Genomic DNA, 27,277 nt, shown 5'->3' on the forward strand with positions numbered 1-27,277 from the left:
TATCATCTCCCTCCCTCTCCCCCTTCCCCCTCCCTGCTGACCTCCCCCCAATATGCTCCCCATACCTATAGTTCTTTATCCACTCTTGTTGCCTGTTTAGTTTGCCTTTGTTTCAATTCCCTAGCTTCTGTTGTTGTTTCTTGTGATGCAGTTTTCATTTTAGTATTCATAGTTTTGATCCTCCTTTTTCTAAACCAGTCCCTTTAACATCTCATATAACAGTGGTTTGGATCTAATGAGCTCTTTCAGTTTTATTTTGCCCTGGAAACACCTTCTCTGCCCTTCTATTCTGAATGACAATTTCGCTGGATAGAGTATTCGTGGTTGTAGGTTTTGGATTTTCATTACTTTGAATATTTCTTGCCAGTCCCTTCTTGCCTGCAGGGTCTCCCTTGAGAAGTCAGCTGGTAGTCTAATTGGGACCCCTTTGTACATGATTCTTTTCTTCTCTCTTGCTGCTTTTAAGATTCTCTCTTTAACTTTTGACATTTTGATTATAATGTGTCTTGGAGTGGTTCTCCCTGGGTCCAGTTGTTTTGGAACTCTCTGTGCTTCCTGGACCTGTAAGTCTGTTTCCTTCCCCAAGTTAGGGAAGTTCTGCTTTATTATATTTTCACTTAATTTTTCAATTTCTAGTTCATCTTCTTCGCCCTCTGGCAAACCAATGATTCTTATGTTGGGCCTTTTATAGCTGTCCCAGAGGTTTCTGATCCTCTCATCACTTTCCTTGCTTCCCGTTTTTTCTCTCTGCACTGGTTGACTGTTTGTTCCTTCTTTGTGTTCTGTTTTGTTGATTTGAACTCTGGATTTTATTTCCTCACCATCTGTCTCGTATGTGGTTTTGTTCCTTTCAGTATGCGTGTTTTTCGATTCTTTCTCATCTTTTTCCAGATCTTTTGTGAATTCTGTAAGCCACCTGATAACAATGGCCCTGAACTGAGCCGCTGACAGGTTTCTTATTTGTTCATCTGTCAGATTCCTCATCTGTTGCCTGGTGAGCTGCGCCACCGGGATTTCTATAGTTGTCTGCCTCATTTTGACAGATGCGTTTTGTTTTCTTGGGCCGGCTATAGGGGGCAGTGCCTGCGTACTCGTCACAACCCAGCGACCTGCGCCGATCCGCAACCTTTCTCGCCGGCGCTTTGTCGTCACTGCCCAGCGTCCACTGGCGATCCGCAACCTATTTCGCAGCCCTGTGGCGGTTTGTGTGGGGGCGGGGGTCCAAGATGGATTCACACAGTTATTCCGCTAGGAGACGGGGGATCTGTCCTCCTGCCCCCTGGGCCTCACTGTTCGAGGCGATGTGGTGGCTGCTTCTTCCAGCGTTGGGGTCGCGAGCCGCCGGGGTTTGACTGCAGCCGGGATTGTCCTCCCTGCCGCTGGGATTGCTCTCCCTGCCGCTGTCCCTGGTGCGGCCGCAAACAGCACCGCCCACTTTTGCTCTTACCTGCCCAAAGAGCGCCGCTGGTTTATAACTTCATACGTTGGGCTTCCGTGTAGTTTTATTTTCTGGAATTTCTAGTTATCTTTTGTTTTAAAGTAGTTGTATTCCTCTCTAGTTGTAGAGGGAAGCCGAGCATGTGCGTCTAAGCCTCCATCTTGGCCGGAAGTCCCCCTCTCTACCTCTTTGTGTGCTCGTGGTCTTGCTACCATCACAGGTGAGCGTGATTAAAACCCACGGCTAACAGGTCTTCATCGGGACATGCCCTTCTCCACTTACCCACCAAAGCATTAGCTTGGTCACTGCTTCCACACATCCCCGCCCCCAGAACAAAAGGCCCTATACAGAAAAATAATTCTTGCTCTGTGCTTAAATTTAGGCAGGCACCTGGAATGCAGGTGGGTTAAGAGACTTGGCAGGTTGTGTGCCAATGTGGAACGTTCAATACATCTATGGAATAATACTTTCAGATAAATTTAAAAAGCAAAATCAAGCCTAAAAACATTAAGAGTAGAAACCCTATGACATCCGCAGGAGTCCCATTTTGAAGCTGGGATGCGGAAAGGTAAAAGAACAGAAACGCAGTTACCGAACCTCTTACCTGCTGATGTGCTCCTTCGACATAATACGTAGCTATAAGCACAGCGAGCAGCAGTAAACAAGACACCACAGTGTTTTGACGATGCCATAATCTTAAAAACATATTTTAAAAAATTAATGAAATAGCTCAGTTTCATTTTCAGGATTCATCATTCTCAAAAACAATATCCTGTCAAAGCAGTTCGGTTTTTTTAGCTCAGCTACAGGATCAGTTCTTTCTGGGATGAGCTCTTTTGTCCTTAATCACTATGGTCTCTTGGGGTATAGAAGGGGTCCAGGGAAGATACATGGGTACAGAACTCAATTTTATTCCCTTATCCAAAGACTAATCTTATTTACACCAAACTTCTAATTAGGAGAAGCACTGTAATACACTGGAGAGCACTGGCCTTCAAGTCAGAAGACTTGGGTCAGAATCCCAAGTTCCTTAAATACTGCACTTGGAGTAAGACACTTAACCAGTCTGATTCTGTTTCTTGTTTTAAAAATCATGATAATCATATACTTGTTTTAGCTTCTTTATGGAGTTGCTTTAAAGATCAAATGAACTGAAAAATGTTACAAAATGTTTTATTAATTGTAAGTATAATAAAAATGCAAGATATTATAGGTAATAACTTGGAAAGGCAAGCCAAAAATGATAAGGCAAGTAAAAGTTTCACTTCCTCTTTATGATGTCTGAAATAGGGCTTACAAGTACTAAATTCAAGATAGAACACATTTTCTTGGCAGTCTTTTCTCATTGGCTCAAACTGTCAGTAACAGTGCCACGTATCCTGAACCTTGTCCTACTAAAGAATCAGTGTATTCAATATACACAGGTCTTCCTCCTTAAAGCAAAGCCAGAAAAAAAATCTCGTTTTCAGTATTCTGTTTTGCATAAAAGATTCAACATGAGATAGCGGTCAACTGTCAATAGTATGTTCCCTTAACCTATTTTTCTGCAAACTATAGGAAAGGAAAATAAATATATTCCCATAACATTCTAAATTCAATCCATTTCATAAAGCAGGTGGCAGGGAGTAGGAGCTTGCTGAAGATTTCTAAAATTAGTAAATAAGAGTTATATAAAAGATTATGGAAGACTCTTTACTTTGAGGTCCATCCTTCAAGATTACTAGGATTTCCAGAGAAAAATACTGCAAGGTAATGAGTGGCTGTCTCCACAGGACAATATTCTGCCTTTCTTCCTGATCCCTCTTCTTCTTTTCATTCATTGAAGAGGGATCTGAAAAACATTAGTGCGGAAATTAAAACAAAATGCTCGCTTTTTCCAATCACTTTCATAATTCGTCTACTTTCCCATCCCACATTTGAATGACGGCATATGAACCTCAAAAAAACAATGTGGTTCACACTAGGACAACTCTTAACATTTTTTATGCAATTATCTTACTGTTAGGACACAAGTTTCTCTTTTGTACATTACTGGAATACTACATTATCCCACCTCTACGGAGTGCAATTTAGCTTATATCGTAGAGCAAAGTGATTTAGAGCTCAAAATGTGAAGGCAAATTACTTCGTTCCAAATCCTGGTCTTGGCGCTTAACTAGTCCTGTGACCTTGGGCAAGTTGGTTAACCTGTCTATGCCTCAGTTATCTCTCTCTGAAATGAAGACGAAAATAGTACTTACTTTATAGGGTCATGATAAAGATTAAATTAATTCATATAGTAAAGCTCTCAGAAGTTTGACCCTTAGTTAAGGGCACAATTAAGGTTAGTTATTATTGTCATCATCTATCAAAATTGCAATACACATAGAGTAGCCCCACCTTATACATGGTTCCACTTTCAGTACCCATGGTCAGCCTTGGTCTGATTCCAGAGATCAGCAATTCATAGGTTTTAAATTGCGCACTGTTGTGAGTAATGCGATGAAATCTGGCGCTGACCGTGCTGTCTCTGCTACCTGCTCACTAGTCACTTCGTAGCTGTCTCGGTCACCAGATGGACTACTGCAGTTACCACAGTGCTGGTGTTCAAGTAATTCTTATTTAACTTGATAATAGCTTCAAAGCACAAGACTAGTGATGCTGATAATTCGGATACGCCGAAGAGAAGCCATAAAGCATATGAATGCATGAAAGAAAAACAGCATATTTAGGGTTTGGTACTACCCATGGTTTCAGGCATCCTCTTGGAATGTTTCCCCCATAAATAAGGGGACCTACTGTACCCTGTAATCCAATAATTCTATTTTTAAGAATGATTAGGTGTAAGGAGAAATAAGTTTTGTACAAGCTTATTCAATGAGGCATTATTTGTCCTAGCAAAAGATTATAAACAACTGAAATGTTATCAACAGAGGACAGAGGGATGATTCTAGTATGGTATACTCATACAATGGAGTACTAAGCATCCTGAATAAAGAACAAGGTCTTCATGTACAGTTATAGCACAACCTCTGGCAAATATTTAGTAAAAAATAAAACCTGTGGTAAAGAAGAGTATGTCATAGAAACATTAATTTTAAATTTCTGGGGGTGAGGCAGTAGGGGGAGCATATATAAATGTGCTAGTTGAAAAGACAAAAAAACATGTAAAAGCTACTAATGGGAGAGACCGTGACATATACGATGCCTATCTCTTAATCCTGAAACGCCTAGTGAAACAATGTAAAATTTATTGGCAAAGTAACCCAGAAGTCAGATCAGTGCTACAAAATGTGTTCTGCAAGGCCATTCAGTGATCAAAGCAAACATATGGCAACTGTTTCAGATAGCTTACACCTCTTCCAATAGAAGAAAATATCTGCTATAATAATATTACCATACTGGAGTATAATTTGTGATGTGTTTGAGATGCTAAACAATCTAGAAGTTAAAAGGAAATCCATTACAATGAACAGAAAAGGAAAACCTTTCATTTTCCTTTAATATGCAAAGGAAAGATTTTTGTTAAATCATCTATATAAATAAATTCTGTAATTTTCAGGGTATATGTATGAATAAGAGTCAAACATACTGCAATTTACCCCACAAATTTCAAATTTGGTTAAAATATAAATTTGTCTCAAGATTTTGAAATAAATCCACAATAATCATATTCTGACTTTTTTGATAATTATATAATTTAGGGTTCCTGTAATAAGTAAATTTATAATCTATCTCTAAAGTTACAAAATAGCATCATGAAATTGGGCACCAAATACTTTTCATACAATAAAATTAACAATAATCATCTTGTACCTAGAATACTAAATGTGACGGTGGCCAGGCTGCCTCGACTATCACTGTGAAAAAAAATCACCTTACAGGCCCGGACTCATAATTTAATTTACTCTGAAGAGTAAACAAAATATAATTAATCTTATATAAGAACCTTGTATTATTACATAGAATATTATTTTACTATAAAAATAACAAATAATAGATATATTTCTATTTTATTCCAGTGAAAAGCATATAATTTAAACCCATAGATCTTCTCCCTCCAAACTGCCATACTTTACCTGTGAATTTTCCATTATATTGTTCCTTGTTCATTGCTACACGTCTCTGGTCACAATTTTTTCCATTCTCTGCCATTTCATAGATCAATAACTCTTGAGGAGCTAATAAAGCAAAATAAAATCCAGTGATACATTACAGTATTCCCTCACTTATCACGGGCATTACATTCTAGATCCCCCCGTGACAGGTGAAAATCCACGAAGTAGGAACCTTACACTTATTTTAGTATTTATATATATTTTAAGGCTTTATAAACCCTTCCCACACACTATAAAGCTTTCCCAGTCCCTTATTAACCTTTCCCACTCCCTTATTAACCTTTTCCACACTTTTATAAACACTACTTATGTTCTTAAACACATTCTATACTCTTAAACCTACATAACTTTAACAACATATGTATACAGTACCGCAAAATCCCACAATACAGTGAAAAATCCACGATAAATATAATATTCTTAAAAATCCTGCAATACAGTGAGGCCACGATAAGTGAACAGCCATATAGAGAGGGACTACTGTACATAATTCTGCTTTGCACCCGTGACTAAATAAAACTGCATACAGACACAACATGGCAGCACTACCATATCTTTACCTGAACAATGTGTTTACTTTATTTGTAGTTGGAGTAGTTAAGGTTAAATGAGATCGTAAGGGTGGGGCCCTAATCCAATAGAACCAGTGTCACCAGAAGATGAAAAGAGACACCAGACACCTCTCTCTCTGCAAGCACATAGAGGAAAGTCCATGTGAGGACACAAGAAAGCAGCTGTCTGCAAGCCAGAAAGAGAGGCCTCATCAGAACCCAACCCTGTCAGCTCCCCAATTTCATATGTCCAGACTCTGAAACGGGGAGAAAATAAATGTCTGTTGTTTAAGTCAACTAGTCTATGGCATTGTTATGGTAGCCCTAGCAGACTAATCCAACACTGATTAGTATAAACAAGGGGAACCAGATCACAGTACAGTAATATTTTTCTTGGTAATAGTAATAAATTGGTATTCTGGTTTGTGAACTTGGTTAGAATAATTCCATCCTCTGGTGTCCATTCAGATATACACTTACTACTTCAAATTTACAAGCTAAAAAGCTGAGAAGCAGACACTAAAATGTGGCATCTATACCAAGATCCAGATGCCCTGAGTGGACTAAACTGCGTAAGCCAGACCGTCTTTTATCCCAGATATACCCTAAGTATTTTGCAGCCCGTGTCTTCAAATCACAACAGTGACTACTCAGGCTAGCATTAACATACCCTGTTAATCTTACTCATTATCATTTTCAACATCATAAAAGGACCAATTTTATAGGGGAACAGAAAAACTTGGTTCCCCAAAGCTGCCAATACATCTTGATGGACTTCAGGTCATATCAGAGCAAGCAGCCCTTGGACTTGGTATGTCACCTGTCTGTATTCCACACCCTAGGCCGAATGCATTCTACCCTATTCTAATTCTATTCTCCTTAACTGAAAGTTGCTTTATTTACTGGAGCTAAAAGAATCCTTCCAGCATCATGTATTTATTAGCTGCACGACTTGAGTAACTAATTTAAGCCTTTGCATTTGAGTTCATTTGTAAAATATCCCCATTTCTATATTCATGTCATCTTTAATTTTTGTGTGTGTGTTGGTTTGGAGTATTCTCAGTAATTTAGTCTCTCTACTTCAAGAGAAATTATAGATAACTGTCATGCACAGTGACAGGTACACAGCAGGCACTTAATGTTAGTTTCTCCAAGCCCATTTCACGAATGTCACAATTTCCCAAAATAATCATAGTGAATTCTTCCCTGAGTAGTCACTTACAGACACTTGTTTTCCACATACTACACATGAACTTGCAAAACTGGTTTCCAGAGAAGCAGCCAAAGAATCAGAAAAATCTTACTTTGTTATGTTGGATAACAAAAATGAATTATCATCAATCTAAACATTTTGAAAAGTACTAAAAGGACAATTTGTTAAAAATCATTATGGAGTAAAGGGCTCTAGCCTACCTATGCAGCTAGGTAGGGTAAGAGGAAGTACTAATTTTTAAGGAGAGCCACTTTTCACGGTGGAACGCAGAAGCATAAATTTTGGAAATCTATGATGGAATAGTGTGTGGGAATAAATCCAAAAGGACTGAACTCTCCTCAAACAGGAACCTAGAATATCTTCCTGATATCCAACGGAGCTTACTGTGCAGTGGAAGTGTTGTAATATCAATTTTAACAGCATGTATTGAGAATTAAGTTGTTGAAATAAACTCTATAGGTCTGTGGATGAGATGAGAAGGTAGAAACAGGAAAGCATAATTCAGACATCCAATATAATTTTCATTGTGAAGACATATCTAGATACAAGAAATGCTTTAAAAGGCTGTAAACTTGCAGATTTTAAACACAGCTGAAGCATTCAAAATAAAAGGTTGACCTTAAGATATATGGGTTTTTTTGTTTGTTTCTGGCAGAAGTCCTTAGAAAATACTGCTAAAATCAGCTCACAAAGGTTCTTTGTAGGCTGTACATCGGTGCTAAGACTATAATAATCCATTCATTTTAAACATTAGCTGCATTTGTAATGCAAAAACACTGTGAAACTAAATTATTGTGAGTTCTTCAAAGAAACACAGAAACATTTAAGGAGAAAATGAAAACAGCAACTCCCTGAGTAATAGAAGAGCTACTGGGGAATTTAACAAGATGAAAAGGAAAAGCAAGTAAGATGAGTGAAACCACTGATTCTAATTTTCTTAGCCACTGTGTTGCAAAATAAAATGAGCACACTTCCACTTCAGAAAATAATCTATCCAAATGATCCCACTTTCTCACATACAAAAAAACTAATAAAACAGATTTTCCCATATAAAGCATATAAGGCAGCCAACTTGATTAGTATACCTTTCTTGCTTTCAGAAGTGTGTATCCTTAACTGGATTATTTAGTAAATTCGGTCATAGACTACTCCAAAATAGCTGTAGATTTTCCTAAAATTATTAAGATTAAGAAATTGCAATTTATTCCTGGAAACTTAATAAATAAGTGAAGAGTAACATATCTTGACTAGTGAGGCTTTGATACAGCATAAAGCCAAAGAAAACTCAAACACCACGCGCAATATCAGAGTGACTATCAGATCATCTGACTCAGAGTCAGACAGTATCTAACACATGCTTGTGGCAGTTCAAGAATGTGTTCTCAGAAGATGCATTATTTGAATGAGAACATATGAGATAAATTCTCTGAATCTTTTTGAACTTTCTAAGTCTTGGGGAATTCAACAAATTAAAACTCCAAGTTAGGATAGAATTTAAGTGTTCAAAATCTCAATAAATCTCCCAAAAATGGCTTAGTAGGTTATGAGGGTATACATTTCCAGCCTAAACTGTTCCCCATATTGGTGAAGCATGAAGTACACTAACCTATGGGAAGGGGAACCACCAGGTGCTGAGAGGCTCTGGCGCCAGAGCCGGTAGGAGACATACCCCGGAGCTTCGGGGCCAGAAGCACAGCACAGAGTTCCTGTGCGCACGGTGGGGGGAGGGGGGGGTGGTCACAGATGGCAGATCAGCTTCCGCTGAAGTCAGCTCTGTGCGCACAGGCTTGAAAAGCACTTGCCCTGGGACCTGTCTGTTTTCTCTGACTGCTCTTTGGAACCCCCGGCCCGTGTGAAAAAGGCCCCGGCTAACCTGCTGAGGCAGAGGGGACCATGTGGAGCAAAGGCATCCCAGCCAAGACCGGCCTAGCTAAAGAGCCACGCTAGCCCGGACCAGGACTGCCCAACCTAACTCACAGAATCACGAGAAATATCAAATGAATTTTTAAATCACGAAATTCTGGAGCTAAGTTGTTACACAGCAAAATACTCAATAGTGATAACTGCTACAGTGAAAAGTAAGGAAATTTGGGAGTGTGTATATGCGTGTGGATCGTGCACAATTTTTCACAAGGTGGGTAAAAGAAGCTTTCTCTGAGAACTTAACATTAGAGAAAAGCCACGGAAAAACACGGGGAAGAGCACTGTAGGGAAAGAGGAAAAGAAGTACAAAGCCTTTGAGGTGGGAGCCTGCGGGCATGTTTCACCTCCCAACAGCTACTAAGGTTACTGATTGATTCAGATACTTAAATTTATAAAAATTATAGAGTTTTGCAGGTACAGAGATTCTAGCGATATCTGTAATTAGTATAAACTGAAGAAATTCCTCTACCCACAGAAGCAGCGCTAAAATCTCCTAAAAATTAGATCTTAAAAACTTACAAGGGGCAGGAGAACCTTGTATGCTCTCCTGATTACACAGCTTTTGCAATGTGGAGACTTCAAAGTTTCTGGAAGGAAACAGACTCAAAAATGAGGAAAGAAGAGGTCAGTCAGATCCACCAATTCAACTTTACTGGACTTTATTCTGTCTTCTAGACCACAGAGCAGCATCTGACAGAGCTGAACATTTCTTAAAAGAATTCTGAGTAAATCACATGCTTGATACCCAGCCCCCTAAAAAAAATGACAAACCTCGCTCACCCCTCTGCCTCATCTGTGTAGCTGTAACCACTTTTTATTAGTGTTGGATTATCTGATCATTCTTTCTTCAAACACTCATTTATCAGTGTCCTTTGCTGGCTCTCATTTACCTGACCTGACCCATTGCCAGGTTTCTCCAAGTGACTTATCTGGTTCCATAGTTTAAAATACTAGCATGGATTTGTACTTCCGGTCCTGAGCTCTAGATTAGTATTCCTAATAAAGTACCACCTGGACGATTCCCAAGCATCTCAAATTTAACATGTTCTTTTTAACCCAGCCTCATCCCTCTTCCTCTTCTGGTAACACATCCAGTCCTCCCCAAACCCTCCCTCTCCCGGTGCTTGGCACAACCATCCACCCAGTTACCACACAGAGAAGCACAGCTATCCCTGACTCCTCACATCTAATTCAGGCCCCAGTACTCTTCCAAATATATTTAGCATCCACCCACTCACGGCTCTCCACTTTTGCTACCATCTGGATCAGGCCATCTTCATGTCTCCATTTCTGTTCTTGCCCCTTCAATTCATCCTTCACATATGAGCAAGAGTGAACTTCATATAAATCATATTACTCCCTACCTGAAACTGGAGAATGACTTCCTATTGCTCTCAGATAAAATTCAAACTAATTTACATAGCCTGGAAAACTACATAACCTCAACCACACATGTGTTTCCTACCTAACCTCGTATCACGGTATTACAGGTGTACCGTGCCAGAGTCTCAAACAGGCAGACAGCCACATTCATTCTCTCTCAGACCCTTTGTTGTTTCCTTTTTAAGATTTATTATACTGTGTTTATTCTTTCACTTCTGTGTTTATGTTTCTATCAGGCTTCTGACAAGAGTATCTGTTTGTCTTTGTTTCCCACTGTTTTCCCCAGAACCTAGGACACAGGTATTTTGTTCAATGATTGGATGAATGAACAGATGTCAATGCAAAATGATCTTTCCATACAAAGACGTAAGCACTAGAAGACATCCCTAAAAAGCAAACCCCCAGATTTTAATTCTCAAATTCCGTGTTATGGCTTACCCAGATAATGCTGTGGAGAAAGGGAAAAATCCTTCCTCCCTCCGGTTCCTTTTGGCTGGCTGAGGAATCAAATCAATGAGACAGATTGACGAGAGAAAATCAAATTTAACTCCCCAGGCACGGGAAGCCCAACTACATCACAGAGTTCCCGCGCACACGAGGGATCCAGAGACAGAAAGGGAAAATGCCGTATGTACGTCATTGTGAGCTTAGCATGAGACTGTCTGAGAGACTTTGAGACGGAGGTGACCCGTTAAGCTGTGCCCAGATATGTGATTCATGCTTACTGTTTTTTAAAGCCACCATGTTTCAGGGTAATTTGGTACACAGCAATAGGCAACATATATAAAGGACTTGACTTAGCAATGCTGTTGCGCTGTGCTCTTCACAACAGCCAGATTATCAAGTCTCTCGATCAAAATGTGTATACCTCTTAAGCAGAAGTTTTGAGGCAGGCAGGGCTAACACAAAGCACATTGGACTTGGAGTCAAGGTTCACGATTGACTCTCGGCTTTCACATCTGCCTTAAATAACATCATTAAGTCTCTTCAAATTTTGAACTTCGGTTTGCTCATCAGTGAAATAAGGATTTTTGACTCCACAATGTTCTCATATTGTACTAAAAGCCTTTTCTTACATCCACTATACTCTCATTGTCTTATCTCCTGAAATACCGATGAAACAAAAGTCAAAGTTCTTACTGTGAAGAATGTTGTCGAGTGGGGAAACCTGAGTAAGAATAAGACATTCAGCTAAAATATGCGACCCTATGTCAATGTTTGTTTGTGAAGTTTGATGGAATACGTTACTAAAGGAAGAATTTAAATAGGATTTAGCATCATAACAAGAATGTTAAATGCCGAAAGAGAAAGAGGCAAGTCAGCTGACAGGATGGCAGTAATAAAGGCACAGAAGTGAGATGTTGTATGAGGTTATTTACAGAGCACTGAGATGATGTGATGGGCGAGAGTGAGTCTCGGTTAATAATGAGAAATGAAGAAAATACTGGAGAAAGATTATTCAGCTTTGCCAAAAATTTTACTGGATGTGGCATTGCTGCTACATATTCATAAGTCAGAAGAAAATCCATTAGCCACAGAATGGGATGGGACAACGTAAATTGAAGTACGAACTGGCATTTTGAAAATACATAATGAAATGTAATAACTGGCTGTGTCAAAGTCTGTCTAGAGTCAACAGTGAAAAATACAGAAATATCAGAGTAATATTGTAATTTTTGCAGTATTCTATCATTTTACTTCCTTTTTAAAGAATTACCCTAAATGCTGAGGCAATATGAAGCATACCTGGCTATTTGCCTTCATTTTAGTTATTACAAAGCATTAAAGGGCATACTCATCACCATTTTATTTGTGCTTTGGAAATCATGATATCCTCATCCCATCCTGTCACATCAGGACTTCCCTGAAGGATACCAGGACAGAAGAAAGTTACTTCTTAGTCACATTCTTCTTGTATAGTGGTAATTCCTTAATTTTTCTCACTCTTTTTGTTATTGTTGTTGATGTTGTTCATGCCATTATATCTTCTCTTCCTGACTAAGCTGACAGACTGTGTGTAGTACTGGTCATCGGTCACATGTTTCCAGCTCATTGCCACTTTATCTGAGTTCCCTCTTCCAGGAGCAGTATTTCCACAGACGTGCCTAACGGCGGTGATGCTCAGTTATAAATCCCCCACTCTGTGTTCTCCCTGCAGTGGATATCTCCATCCATTACAACCAGTTTCAGGGTTTGGACCTGAGCATGGGTATTCCTAGTGGCATTTCGGTATTTCTTTTCCATGCAGAAATATGAGCATTTCCTTTCTCTTTAAATAAAAAGATTACAAATAAGCAATGAATAACTATCTCCACATCCTCCACCAGGGTAAAGGAACCAGAGGGCCAGAGCTAATAAATAACTCATCATGTTGGTTTCTGACTTGGTCTCCACACTACTAGGCAATTTCCCCAACCTGGCAGATGGAAATAATTCAACATTGTGTTTAATAAGATAAACACCAGAGGAAGAAATCTTTTTTTTTTTAATAAAGGGGAAATAAGGATGAAAATAAAAATTAGAATAATTATGCATTTTTTTTTTTTTTTTAGAAATAAGGTGATAAATACTCATATTCCTTCCCATGACATGAGACACATGCAGGAATCACTGCCAATTAGCCTGGAGTGAAGGGAGATTAAAAGTATCAATATGTATCAGAAAGGCATGTGCAAAGCCCACTTTCCTGTTGAGCAGGGTCCCTGGTGAATGGTTTTCTTCCTTTGGGGGCCTTGCTTTGCCCAAATCATTTATTTCACCGTTTACTTGGTTACTGAATTGAATGCATTCCATTAGATTGCTATAAAAAGCATGCCTAGGATTAAATACCCTTTCTTAGCAGCTGAGACTTTCACATTGTTTACTGGAATAGGGTGGCAAAAACTGCTCAATTAAAATTCTCTGCATACTCAGACGAATACCCCTTGTTAAAAAGGATTTTACCAGTCCCCCTCAGGAAATGTGAAAGAAAGCAATCAAAAAGGTTTACAGCAACCACATTAGGGGAAGATAAAATCAGAGCTGAGAGGCAAATCACCCTTTCCAACCTAAAATATGGGAGCATATTTTGAAATACTACCTGATGTGTCATCCACATAAACTGGAGGGAGGAAGAGGTCTATGAGGTATAATGACATAATGTTCCATAAATAACCACGTTTTGGGGAAAAGAGAAGGCAAGAGTGGCTATTTCCCCCAAAGCCTACGATTGAGCCCAGATACAAGGTGCAGATGTAAAAAACTGAAAAACGAACAAAATAAACTTTACTTGCCTTATGTGAATACATATTTGTATCCCTCACATAAAGGAAATTAAAAGCAATCTTTCCTCATGAGAGCCATGGAAGGAGAGAGAGATATCATGCAGACGAGATACAGATGAAGATTTTGTTTTTCATAGGACAAGTCTGGTGATGTGACTTCAGCTATTTTTGCTCTCAATTCTTTTCTGCCTAAGTGGGAAAAGTGGGGTAATTTGATTATGTTTTGGCTTGCATGTTTCTGTTTGCAGCATGAGAGGTTAAAGGAAACACCCTCCACCCCTGCCGGTTAGAACCTCCATTTTTGGAAAGCCTATGGCACTGAAAAAAACGCTAAGGAGGTTGCATCTGCAATCTTGCCAAGAATGGAGAAGTGTTTGCAAGTGTCTATGAGGTGGCAGAGAAGGTAGGAGAGAGGAGCTGAGCCAAACATAACATGCTTGATATATTAGAATTTAACTTTTAGTTTAAATTATTAAATTAGCCTTTCTTAAGAGTCATAGTGTTACTGTTAGCCTGGCCAGACTGCTGGGAGCAGGTGGAGGGCAGCGAACTGAGGGGATGCTGGAGGACATCCTAAACTGCCCACAGCGGCCAGATAACCAAGCTCTGCCGCATGCATGCTCCACCCGCCGGGGAATAGTGGCTTGCACCTGGTGGCATATCCCTGCCCCTGGGCGAGGTGGAACAGGAGGAAGTATTACAGTGAGCACACAGAAGGCTAGCAAGATCCTTGGATAGGCAACAAAGTCCTCCTACCCCCTTCTAGTACCTGACTGGGGATGGGACCAGGGCAAGGCAGGCACATGTGCCACAGAGGTCAGAATGGCAGCAAGGGAAGGAAGGGATGCACTGACCCACCTTGCGAATGTACTGACTGGTGTGTTCGTGAGACCGTCTGGCTCTGGAAGCCGCATAGCTGGTGGTGGCATTGGCCCCACACATGGGCTCCAGGAGGGAGCCTGAGGACTGACGGTGGCTGGGGAAACAGACGAGCTGACTCGGCGGCCACTCAGTGGCTGCCTGCGGTTCCCAAAGGGCAGTACTTTCAATGGGAGAAGGAAGTCTGGATGCTGCCTTTGCTTTTGGTCTGGCTGAGGTCTGCTGTATTTTCCTCTGGGTTTCCTGGAGTGAATGGGCTTTGAGAAAAGTCTACCATTCTCCCAGATCGTGCAACATTGACTAAAAACCTTGTTCCTTTCTCACCACCCTGTCCCTAGAATTTGTCTATTGGTGGTGGCAGGCAGCAGAACCCCCGCTTTGGTTCGGAAACAATAGCTGCAACTGGAACATAGTTATGTCTTGGGGCCTGCAGGCCTGCCAGTAAAGCGAGCTTCAAAAAGTATACCCTGCTTAAGATAACAGAAGAATATAGCCCGTTAAGCATGACATGTATAGCTCTGTTCTGTTGGCTGTCAAGACTATGTCACTGACTCACAATCCCAAGATGTCTTACAGACCTCTCTTTCTGTTCAAGACCACCTGGCCATAGTCACACATACCCAAGAGTGGATAAATCAGATTGCTAAAGCTTGCATAAAATATGATCAATCAACACAGCCCATGACCCTGAACACCTTACTCATAGTCAGGCACAATTTTTGCTCTGTGAAACCTCTTGTCTGTAAACCATTGGAGAACTCAAGCTTCTGAGCAGTAGCTTTCCATTCTCCTGGACGGCACCATTTATAATAAAATAGCTTGTCTTTCCCCACTGCAAAGCCAGGTATCAGTTCTCATTGACTCACTGGGCACACAGTTGGCCATGGGCTCTCCTCTGAGTTGCTTGGTTTCAAGAGCAAAAACTGTTTCTAAGTTGGGAGAGGCAAAACACATCTTTTCCATGTCCAGTGAAGTTTATAACTATGGAGCAGAATGCAGGATTAGTATATGATTAGAATTCAGATAAGTAACCAAAAGGAGTGTGTATGTTTGGATCAAAGTAATCAATGTCACATCAATTAAAAACTTCTCTTGTTTTCAGACTAACCCTGTTTACAGAGATTTGCATGTTTGGATACTGGAAGTAGGAGCGTTGTTATAAATTTTATATCAAAATATGATACATTACCATTGAAAATAATGTGACTCTGCAAGCAGCTAAGAACAAAAGAAATTATTGGCCATAGTTTTCTCTTGGAAGTTAAGTTCCTTTGCTCTCTATTTTCTTTTGCTTTCCACTAGTACAATATCTCACACTGCCTGGAGAGCAGCTTGCATTAGAACCCCGGGAACCTGAAACTGAATTTCCAGAAACCCTAGATCACAAAGACAAGGGACATTCTTTAGATAGGGTTCCCCACCGTGAACCTTTATTAACTCAGACATGATGCTGGCTTTGACTGGCTCCCTTTCACCAAAGGATCCCTGTAACTTGACTTCCAATGCATTTCGCTTACAAACCCTGCCCTTTCGGCTGCCCTGCTACTGACAAACGAAGCAGTTCAGGAAGTGCAGACATTCTCTGTGTCTTTGCCTGGATGCCTCTGAGCTGGCAGCAGATGTCAGCCGAGCAAACAAGTCTTGAGGATATCCTGGCCATTCCTAAATCTTTCCAAACGATGTGGAGGTCTGGTTCCTCTCCGGGAAATCAGGCTTCTATCATGAGCCAGGCAGGGTCTTAAGAACCTCAGAATTCAATGGATTCTGCATGGGAAGGCCATTTCTGTCTTAAAATATTCTGTAATATGTGTTACACAATTAACTTTTTAGAAATGATGGTGCTCTTGAAGTAAGACCATGCATAATTCTACCAAACTAACTCATCCACTTTTTCTTTTTCCCATTTACTTTCAATGTTCCATAAGTTTACTCCATTTTAAGGGACCATTATAATGTAGACACAGTGGTTTATCTAGCTCATTTTATCTCAACTTATATCTTAATTATATAGCATATACTTTACTAAAACAATCTTCCATGAAATGGAATTTAGGTTGTTTCTAATCTTTTATTACTAATAAAGAATTTTGCATATGAGTATCTTTCTGGCTATAAATCTCTACTTACTTCCTTAAATTAAATCTAAAGGACCACATAACCTTGATAAAATTGAGAAATTGCTTTCTAAAAAAATGTACCTGGTTGCTAGTAATATATGATCTTATCAATTTCAAGACAAAGACATATTTCTTATACCCTTCTCATAGATTCCTCCCAACAATATTATTTTCTGATAATTAACTATTCTGCTATCAAGTGACTATGTTATGTTATAGTTTATTAGGAAAGTATACAATATATCTGGTACACGGTAGGAACTCAACAATTTTTAAGTAAAATTAATTTGAGTCCCACTGGTAGTATATAAAATTCTGCCTAAAATAATAAGTTTATCAAAGTGTTTAACTTAAAAGAATAAAATAAATTACTTTTTATCGTTGGAGTTAATATTTATATATGTCAAACCCCCGGAACAAATGCTTCTGCTCTCTATCCCCTGGTCTAAGGAAAATAGTAACTATACTACAACCTTTGTTATTATTAAGGAAGACCTCTCATGTAGCAGTCGGGATAGACCTGGTCCTAGAAAGAGCACTCAGAAAATGGCAAGGGAACAATACTAGGTCCACCTGCTCATTATCAATAAACAGCATGGGCTATAGCAGAGGAAACTAAAATTAATCAAAGTTACAGAGAGATTCAGACCCATTTATAGAGGCAATATAGTTTACATAACTCTGTCCATCGAAACTTTCAAATTAACTGCAGCACAAGCTACTCAGGTATCAATATATGAAAGAAGTCCTTGTGTTTTCCAGGCAATATCTACAAAATAAAAACAGCAGAACAACTCCTGAGGCTGTGGGAGGGTGATGGAGGTGGAAACAAGCCCATCAAATCAGATCGTAGCTGGGTAAACAAACCTTTGGTTTAATGGTCAGCTCTGTGCCTTGTTTTTCACCTGTTTTGGCAACAGGTTAAGGTAGTCTGGGTTGTTTCACCTGCTTCTGATACTCTGCATACATGATCACCCTCTGAAGTCAAGCGGGTACGCTTTCAAATGCCATAATTAAAGGTCTAATTTATCAAGAAATGGCAAAGATAGAATTTGTTTCTGCTTACTTTTCATTATAGCATTCCTAAGTTACCTTTCTAACACCATTGCTTTTATTATGCACATATAAATATGAGTGTAGAGATAGATAGGTATTTAGATGTAGAGATGTAATATTTGTGGCTCTGGATTTTATTACCTGTTACTATTTCATTAGGTAACTCCACCCACCCCAACCACCAAGGGAAGTGGATGTGTTCTCCATTGACCAAGAGGCTGAAGGATTAATTTTCCAGCACCTGAAGGTCTTCAAAGCCAATAGGCAACATTTCCAGTCGGGTAGTTAATTGTAACCCGCTCTAACTAGACTCTCCTAACTGAAGGTTGCTGATTTTGCAGTGCAAAAAAATACTTTCAGCTGTGGACAATTAACAAGCTCAGTAGACCAAGCAAAAGTGCAGCCCTCTTCTGCACAATTCTGCTGCCAGCAGTACTTTGACAGCTATATAATTACATGGACCATAAATTATGCTCAGTAATCACCTTGTTTATAATTCCATTCCCTGTAAATTAGTAGTGTAATGAAATGAGATTTCATAACCACCAGATGCATAGTGAGCTGCTCACCAGAGACTCTGGCAATAGCTAGGAGGCAACCCCTTCCCAAGGAGTGAGATTTTGGTGGGCTGCTATTTGCTGGTCATGCCATTGGCAAGTGACCCAGTGCAACAGGCTTGGGGCTGCCGATGACATTCAGGCAGTTCCAGGATGGAACCTGTATGAAACACCAGTAAGTATCAGGTACATGGTACCCTGTCTGAAAGAAAACCTTTGCTTGCTTTTACCAGCTCCATTTACCCATGTTGCATGTTATGTAATATGTGCACGTAGAGATTCCTCAAGAGTCCATCTTAAAACTAATGATAATGGGCAAATGTTCCATAAAGAAACTATTTGTTTCACTGGGTAAATGAGTGGTCTGTTTTTATAACATGGGAATATGGTAAATGAGCAAGAAATATAACCACATTCCCCAAGGTTATTTTTCCCTCTATGTGGAAATTATTTTTTTCAAAATCCTTTGTATCATTCTCAGTTACTGTGAAAAAGAAATAAGAATGGAAGTAATAAAAATGCTGATTGTCTTTGTTCTAGGTTTTCACAAGTAACCCAACTTTTGAGACATGACTCCCTACTATTTCATAATAAAACAATGACAAATTATAATTTTTAGAGTCGATAGCATGCGACTGGGAATTATACATTTTTATAGAAAAGAAGAACAAATGAACACCTGATAATTTCTCTCTTATATTCCAAAGCCCAGACAAGTTATTTGCAAGAGATTTATTAGAATTTGAGCCATTACTGCTACAAGAATTGTGCTGCAAGGAAAAATACAAATTATCTGCCACTGCTTCTAACAGAACTGGGAGGGGAAAAGGCATGAATCTAGAAGCTTTAATTACTTGCAGAAATGTAAGTTGGTTATGCAGTACCTATTTTAATTACCATCTGATTAAAATTAATCCTAGGTAGAAAAGGAGAAAGTAGAATAAGGACACTGTAGTCTAAAGGTTAATGTTCCAAATGCAGACATGAAATGGACAAAATATCTGCTTGAAGGACATGTACTGCAAGTGACTATCTGAATTGTGAAATAGGTTTTTAGATATTTGTTGTTTTGACACATACTTTTGTATTTTCTGAATTTCTAGGAAAGTTGCATCCTTCATCCCTCTACCAGAGGTATCTAAACAAGGCAACATTTCCCCCAGGTAGAAGCATTTCAGGTGAAATAAAATTATTCCAATGTTATTAGAGACATGGCTGGGACTTCCACACCAGTTCTCAAAGGTTATTTCCTTGAATGACAAACCTAGGATGTAAGTCAACAGCAGCTAATTTATTTTATAACATTTCTATAGTGTGGCATGTGTAATGACTTTTTCAGAGATGGAGGACCCTACTGAGATCATTAGATATTATAGAAATTGACTATTAGTGACTTCTTAGAAAGTCATGTCCGAAAAAGCTGAGGTTTATGTGTAGGGGTGTGTGTGTGTGTGTGTGTGTGTGTGTGTGTGTGTGTGTGTGTGTGTGTGTGTGTGTGTGTGTGTGTGTGTGTTCACACACATCACCTGCCTTGATGGCAGGGATCAGGCAAACCTGGTAATATCATCAACACAACAGATTAAGTACTTCCTGGTCAACAAAGAGAGCTTAGAAACTATCTATCCTTTATGTAGACAGATAATTTATAATTGGTGTGCCATTATAAGATGTTGAACTTTGAGTTGGTTTTCCATTTGAAATAATGCATTTACTCTCAAACAATAGGGTATTAGCTAAGAAATAGAATAAATAAACTTGTTGATACATATTTTGAAATTGCATCTTTGGTTGCCATTGTTGCCATTAGACCTAAATGAGAGATATCTTAATATGATTTCTAACACTACCATAATAAGTAGCCTAAATCATAAGTTGTTAATTATATTTGGTGGCTGAAAAGATTGAATATTGAATAAAAATTCACAGAACCCACCTCAGCATACAGTTAAAGGAAATAAACACAAAAATTAAAATAGCAAATATAAACTAGCAGTATTCAATCTTGTGAAAGGGCTAAATTTTATATCACAAATAAAGGTACAGTATACTATAATAGCAAAAGAACAAGCAGATAAAAATTAAAAGCAGGCAGTAAGAATCCACAGAGACGTCTTCCTCCATCAGTCCAGCACCATGTACCCACCCCATGAACACCCCCACCAATCACCACTAGATATTGGCATTGTGGGGCAGAAGGAAAGTGAGGAATTAAGAGGAATTTTACTAACTTGGGACGTGCCTTTAATAAGTGATCTAAGAAGAAAGGGTGGTTAGGTGGTGGTGGGCCAGATGGGGAGTAAAGTTGGAAAAGAAGGGAAAAAAATCGAATGTACTCCTTTGTTAAAGTGACTTGCTAGAAACTAACATCATTAATAGAATGTGTCATTCAGTTCTCTTCTGACAGGAAGAAGGGTAACAATACTAATTATCCCCAACAATTAAATAATTAATAATTAAATAAATATTTAAAAATTTCAAAAAAATAATAAAATAATAAAATGAAAACCAATGTGAATCCCTAGAGGTATCTGTTGCTAAGGGGCAAGCTCAGTATCTCAAGTGAAGTCCATCTACTCAGTATGCAAAAGGAAAGATGTAGCAAGAGATGACATAGGTCATCTTTTATTCCCCATTGCACTGCTTGAAAAAAGGTCGGATTGGATGCTAGGTGAGCTCAAATATTAGAATTCTGTTAAACCAAGGAAATCATACAAACTGAAGCTCTTCCACTTGCAAAGCCCACAGTATTTTATATGACTCAAACAAGGTAATTTAAAATTTAAAAGATGAGAGAGCAGTATAAAACCCTTTACTGCCCCACCTCCACCATTAAGAGGTGATATAAAATCAGAACATAGAATACTAAACAGGATCTATAACCTTCAATCTTCTATCTGAAGCTCTGAAAGGAAAACACAAACAGACCATCTAATGTTTCAAGGGAGCCAAAAAATAATACTCTCAGGACATTCTGCCAAATGCAATGTCCAGATGAAACAGCCTGCTTACTTAGCAAATATTCTAGAAGGATATGATGGGACAACAATAAAAAATTACTAGAGCAAATAATAATAGGATGGAAATGGTAAAATGAAAAGAAGAGAAAGAGAAAAAAGGAGAATCCTTTCTGGGGAAAATTTATTCTAGAAAATAGAAGAAAAATTTCAACCATAACTTTATACTTTTCAAGGAATTAGGAAAACCACAAAATATGTGGAACTATATATAACAATAAATGTTAAGTTTTTAGTGTGATATTAGAATGCTAAGAAAACAATTTTTTCACAATAAAATATACCAGAGAAAATTGAAACATCAGAAACAGAAATCATGTGGTAGAAGGCCACATCAGTAACACAGGGTACAGGTATTAAAATATCGCTGCAGGTGAAGGTATAAGTCTGCGTTACCTACTAGGCCTCCATTGACACTTGATAGTCCTTGTTGGACAGAAGTGGGAGTTCTGATTCCTTTTATGGTCCCATGGATGCCATGGTGGTGATGCCTCCATGACACCAGCTTTCTGGGAAGGTGAGGGATTCTACATAATTATCAAGTGGAGTCTAGGCTCCCCAAGTGATTTCCACTGATACCAATTGATCAATGACTTGTTACTGGTCAGTAAGGTTGAAAGTGTCAGCTCCCTATGTGGTTTTCTGGAACCATCCTAGTGGGGATATGGAAGACTCTCATTATATCCCAGTACTGGTAAAGATCTAAGCTCCCCCACTTGGCCTTTGCTCACATGAGTGGGGTGGGTCCATAGTTTTTTTGAGGTGATTGCTTGGAGTGGAAAAGTTACTGTCGAAAGTTTTCTGGTTTTGCAAGGCTTCTCCTTTCCTGGTCCTCTTTTTGTCTCTACCTGTGCATGTTTCCAGCCATATGACTTCTTCAGCTGTAAGTCGGGGGTACAGGAGACAAAAATCACACTGTGTTGTTCCTTGGGCCCATGGTCCCTAGATAGTTTGCCTCCTCTCTCCAAATTTTGGAGTCTTCTTATGTTTGTTTTGTATATAATGTTGATAGTTTTTAGCTGGTTTTAGTACAAGGGATAAGAAAAAATAGATTTTCCCCATCTTTCTGGAAGAACTATGAACACATTTTTGAAAGATTGAAAGTGGATGGAAGAGTGGTAATTGACTTAGATTAGTAGGGAAAGCCAAAACTCAAGTGCTTGCAGAGGTTTCTAACAAAAAAATGAAATATCAAATCCTGGAAAGGGTGCAGACAAGAGCCCTTGTAAATCTCTTACATTGCAGGTGGGAATACAAAATGATGCAGGTGTTTGGACAAGCTTTGAAAGTTTCTTAAAAGTTAAACATGTACTTATGTCATATGACCCAACAATACTATTGCTACAGCATTTGCTCAAGAGTAATGGAAATACATTTTCATACAAAAAAACCTCTATTGAATGTGGAGGTCCCCTTACTGATTATAATAAAAGAAAACTCAAATATTCATCAAATAATAAATAGATTATAAAATTATAGTACATCCAGAAATAGCTGTTATTCACTGGTAAGAAGGGGTGAACATCTAATAAATTCAACAGCATGGGTGAATCTAAGAAGTATTATGCTATTGAAAAATGCAATACACAAAGATGGCCTACAAGTTGATTCTATTTGTGTAGCATTCTAGAAAAGGTAAAAATAAAGAAAGTAAAATCAGGTCAGTATGTGAGAATAAAAAGATTGACAAAAAAAGGGGGCACAAGAGAACTTCCTGCAATGATGGTAAAATACCCTATATTTTAATTGTGGTAGTAGAACTCCACATCTAAAAATGTAAATTTTAATGAATTTAATTTATAACTCAATGAATTTGACTTCAGTGAAGTTATAAATGGAGAATAAAATCCTTAATAAAAGATTTGACATAAAAAATAAATAAAAAGTTAACAAAAATTGATGTGATGGGCCTAGTAGAGAAAAAAATAATTAATGAGGTTCAAGCCACTACAATTAATTTCAGAAAGGTATAATAGGTTAAAGAAAAAGGAAGAAGAAATTAAGAAAGATAATAGAAGCATATTTTCAGAACGAAAGGAACTAACTTTTCATATTGAAAGATCTCACTGCAAAATGCATGCATACATACATACATACATACATACATGAAAAAAGAACCACAGGAAGGCAGACCATAGTAAAATTTTAGAACAAAAGAAATAAAGAGAATATCTAAGTTGTCTTGAAGAAAATTAAAATTTTAACATCTCCAATATATAACCTGTATCAAAACTGCACTGGTTTGCCAATATTTTGTTGAGGATTTTAGCATCTATGTTCATCAGCGATATTGGCCTGTAGTTTCTTTCTTTGTTGTGTCCTGACCTTTTTTTGGAATTAGGATAATATTGGCCTCACAGAAAGAGTTTGGAAGTCTTCCTTCCTCTTGAATTTTTTGGAATAGTTTGAGAAGGATAAGAGTTAATTCTTCCCTAAATGTTTGGGAAAGTTCTCTCCTGTGAAGCCATCTGTCTGGGGCTTTTCTGTGCCATGAGTTTTTTGATTACTGCTTTAATTTCACTAGTTGTTATTGGTTTATTCAGGCTTCTTGATTCAGTTTTGGAAGATTATGTTTCCAGAAATTTGTCCATTTCATGCAGGTTGTCAAATTTCTTGTCATATAGTTGTTTGTAGTAATTTCTTACAACTCTGTATTTCCGTGGTATCGGTTGTGACTTCTCCTCTTCCATTTTTGATTTTATTTATTTGGGTATTCTCTTCTTTTTCTTGATGAGTCTGGTTAAAAGTTTATTGATTTTGTTTATTTTTCAGAGAATCAGCTCATGGTTTTATTGATTCTTTCAATTGTTCTTTTAGTCTCTATGTCATTTAATTCTTCTCTGATCTTGATTACTTCCTTCCTTCTACTCACTGGGTTTTGATACCTGGGACAAGGGTTTGATATCCAAGATATTTAAAGAACTTATATGACTGAATACCAAGAAGACAGACAATCGAATTACAATGCAGGCGAAGGACCTGAACAGACACTTCTCCAAGGAGGACATACAGAGGGCCCATAGGCATATGAAAGAATGCTCAGCATCACTATCCATCAGAGAGATGTAAATTAAAACCACAATGAGATACCACTTCACATGGGTCAGAATGGCCATCATCAACAAATCAACAAACAAGTGTTGGTGAGGATGCGGAGAAAAGGGAACACTAGTGCACTGTTGGTGGGAATGCAGACTGGTAAAGCCACTACAGAAAAGAGTATGGAATTTCCTCAAAATAACTAAAAGTGGAACTTCCTTTTGAACCAGCAATTCCACTACTAGGATTATACCCAAAGAACCCCGAAACACCAATGTAAAAGAACCTATGCACCCCTATGTTCATAGCAGAATTATTTACAATAGCCAAGTGCTGGAAACAGTGTAAGTGCTCATCAGTGGGTGAGTGGATCAAAAAACTGGTACATTTACACAATGGAATACTATGCAGCAGAAAGAAAGAATGCCTACCTTTTGCAACAACATAAATGGAACTGGAGAGTATTTTGCTTAGTGAAATAATCCAGGCAGTGAAAGACAAAAACCATACGATCTCATCTAATGCAGGAACCTAATGAATAAAACAAACAAATGAGCAAAATAGAACCATAGGTATGGAAATAAGGAACAGACTGACAGTGACCAGAGGGGAGTGAGGAGGAGGAAAAGGAGGGGAAAGAAGGGAAATAGTCTAGTCAAGGAACTAATATAAATGATCTGTGGACACGGTCAACATTGTGGGGACTGACTGTGTGAGAGGGGGGAGGTGGGTGGGGCAGGGGAGAGCAATTGAGGAAAAATGGGACAACTATAATAGGACAACAATAAACAACAACAAGGAAAAATTTCACTGGTCCTCTAAGAATAGCAAGTGACCTCATGGAAATGAACAATGACTTGACAGTTTTGAGAAAATGCTTTTGCTAACTTATAATTCTATATCTAGCTATATCATCGATCTAGGCAGACATTTTCATGAACGTAAAACTTGAAAAGAAGTTTACCATTCATTAATAAGAAGCTAAAGCATACAAGAAACAAGAACTCTAATAACACAGTTAAAGAGAATTCCAAGGATGACGTTAAATAGTCTCATATTATATAACTCTATATCCCTAGAGAGCAACCATTTCAGTTTAAAGCAAGAAGATGCAGAATTCCAGAAGAGAAGTATACAGGTAGTCTCTGGGAAAATTACATTATCTGATATATGAGGTCTATGCAGAAGGTATCCAGCCATGTAATATGAAAAAAAAAAGAAAGAAAAGACATTCATTGAAGAAGATACAAAATACAAGAAACATTGTACATATGACAATGATTCCTCAGTCTCCTTCAAAGTCGGCATCTTGAGACCTCACAAAGTTCTCCCAGTTGCCATCAGCTGATCTTTCATATTGTCCTGAATCTCACCAATGGTCTAAAATCTCTTGCCTTTCAAAGGTGATTTTAGTTTCTGGGAAAAGCCAAAAATGGCAGGGCACCAAATCTGAGCTGTATAGGAGCTGAGTCACCTGGGTAACTTGATGTTTCTCCAAAACTCTCTGCACGAGATGTGATGAATGAGTGGGCACATTGTCATGATGAATCTGCTAATCACCAGTTGCCCACAATTGTGACCTTCTGAATCATATGAATAGTTTCCAAGGAAGAATGTTCAAGCTTAATGCAAAACTTGATGCAGATTCTTTGCTCTACTCACTCAGACATTTTGAATGTGACAGCCACACAGTACACAGGCTTACTAAACAGTGTCTACCACCCCACTGAAGTAGTACAGTGAAGTTGTCATTCTTCATGCAGGTACATTCCAGTCCTGGCTGCCAGGTTGCATTGATGTCATGCAAACTATTCTCATTATTATTAACAATGGCTGGACTTTTTCCAGACAAGCCTTGATTTCACCCTTTGGAAAATGGTATTGGCATTCTGTTAGAGAGGTTAGAAAGAATTACCGATAGGTACATAGAAAGATAAACAAATTAAAACTCAAACAAGCACTAACTTCAGAGGGTAAAGATTTTTATTACATGTAATTTAATCTTAGTCCTAACATAACTCAGGAAAACAATGAAAAATAGTTGCATAGTCAAAAGTAATATATAAACTACATTCTTGTTTAATACTGGAATGTATTTTAAGGATGTGGGAAACCACAGCATTTAATGCAATAGTGCTCCCTATTTCATAATAGGCATCAATAGGATATTAACAAAATCAGTATAGTAATAATGCCTACATAAATATATTAGCTAGAAACAACAGAGTTAAATTTAAATATAACAAGTAGTATTTAAAAGAATTGGAAGAGGTCGTTTTTAAAGAACAAAATAAGGCATGAAAAAGAAGGCAGCAAAATATTTTTTATTATATGCTTTATAATTCTGTTCACTAAAATGTGTGGGTTTCTAAAGTTTCTTCTACCGCACTTCTCAGATACCTAAAACCAAAGTGCAAATGATTTGGAACCAGAACCAATTTAAACTCTTTGGTTTGCTACTTCTTACTAGCTTTGGGATTTTGAGCAAGTTATTTGAGTCCCAGTTTCTACTATTTAAAGTAGAGATAATATTAACTAATTAAATCAATTAGAATGATAATTAAGTGAAGAAAGTAAGCCTTGGCCCTGGCTGCTGTGGCTCAGTGGATTGAGCATCGGCCTGCGAGCCAAGTGTCGCTGGTTCGATTCCCAGTCAGGGCACATGACTAGGTTGCACATCAGGTCCCCAGTTGGGGGTGCAAGTGAGAGGCAACCACACATTGATGTTTCTCTCCCTCTCTTTCTCC

The 27,277-nt window shown here is 38.4% G+C and overlaps 1 protein-coding gene across 1 annotated transcript in view; it reads right to left on the minus strand.

Annotated features, from left to right (window-relative positions):
• Window positions 1–2,041: 2,041 nt before the first annotated feature.
• Window positions 2,042–27,277, minus strand: part of LOC149998728 (vacuole membrane protein 1-like) — a 67,477-nt gene continuing 42,241 nt past the window's right edge. The window contains exons 2-4 of the mRNA XM_090292622.1: window positions 5,497–5,598; window positions 3,135–3,269; window positions 2,042–2,133 (exon numbers count right to left, since the gene is read on the minus strand). Of these exons, the coding sequence (XP_090148748.1) occupies window positions 2,075–2,133; window positions 3,135–3,269; window positions 5,497–5,572 (270 nt within the window). The 5' untranslated portion in view covers window positions 5,573–5,598 and the 3' untranslated portion in view covers window positions 2,042–2,074. The remainder of the gene's footprint in view (window positions 2,134–3,134; window positions 3,270–5,496; window positions 5,599–27,277) is intronic.

This window comes from Furipterus horrens, unplaced genomic scaffold (genome assembly GCF_987537825.1).
Source record: "Furipterus horrens unplaced genomic scaffold, mFurHor1.1.pri manual_scaffold_11, whole genome shotgun sequence".
NCBI classification, from domain to species: domain Eukaryota; kingdom Metazoa; phylum Chordata; class Mammalia; order Chiroptera; family Furipteridae; genus Furipterus; species Furipterus horrens.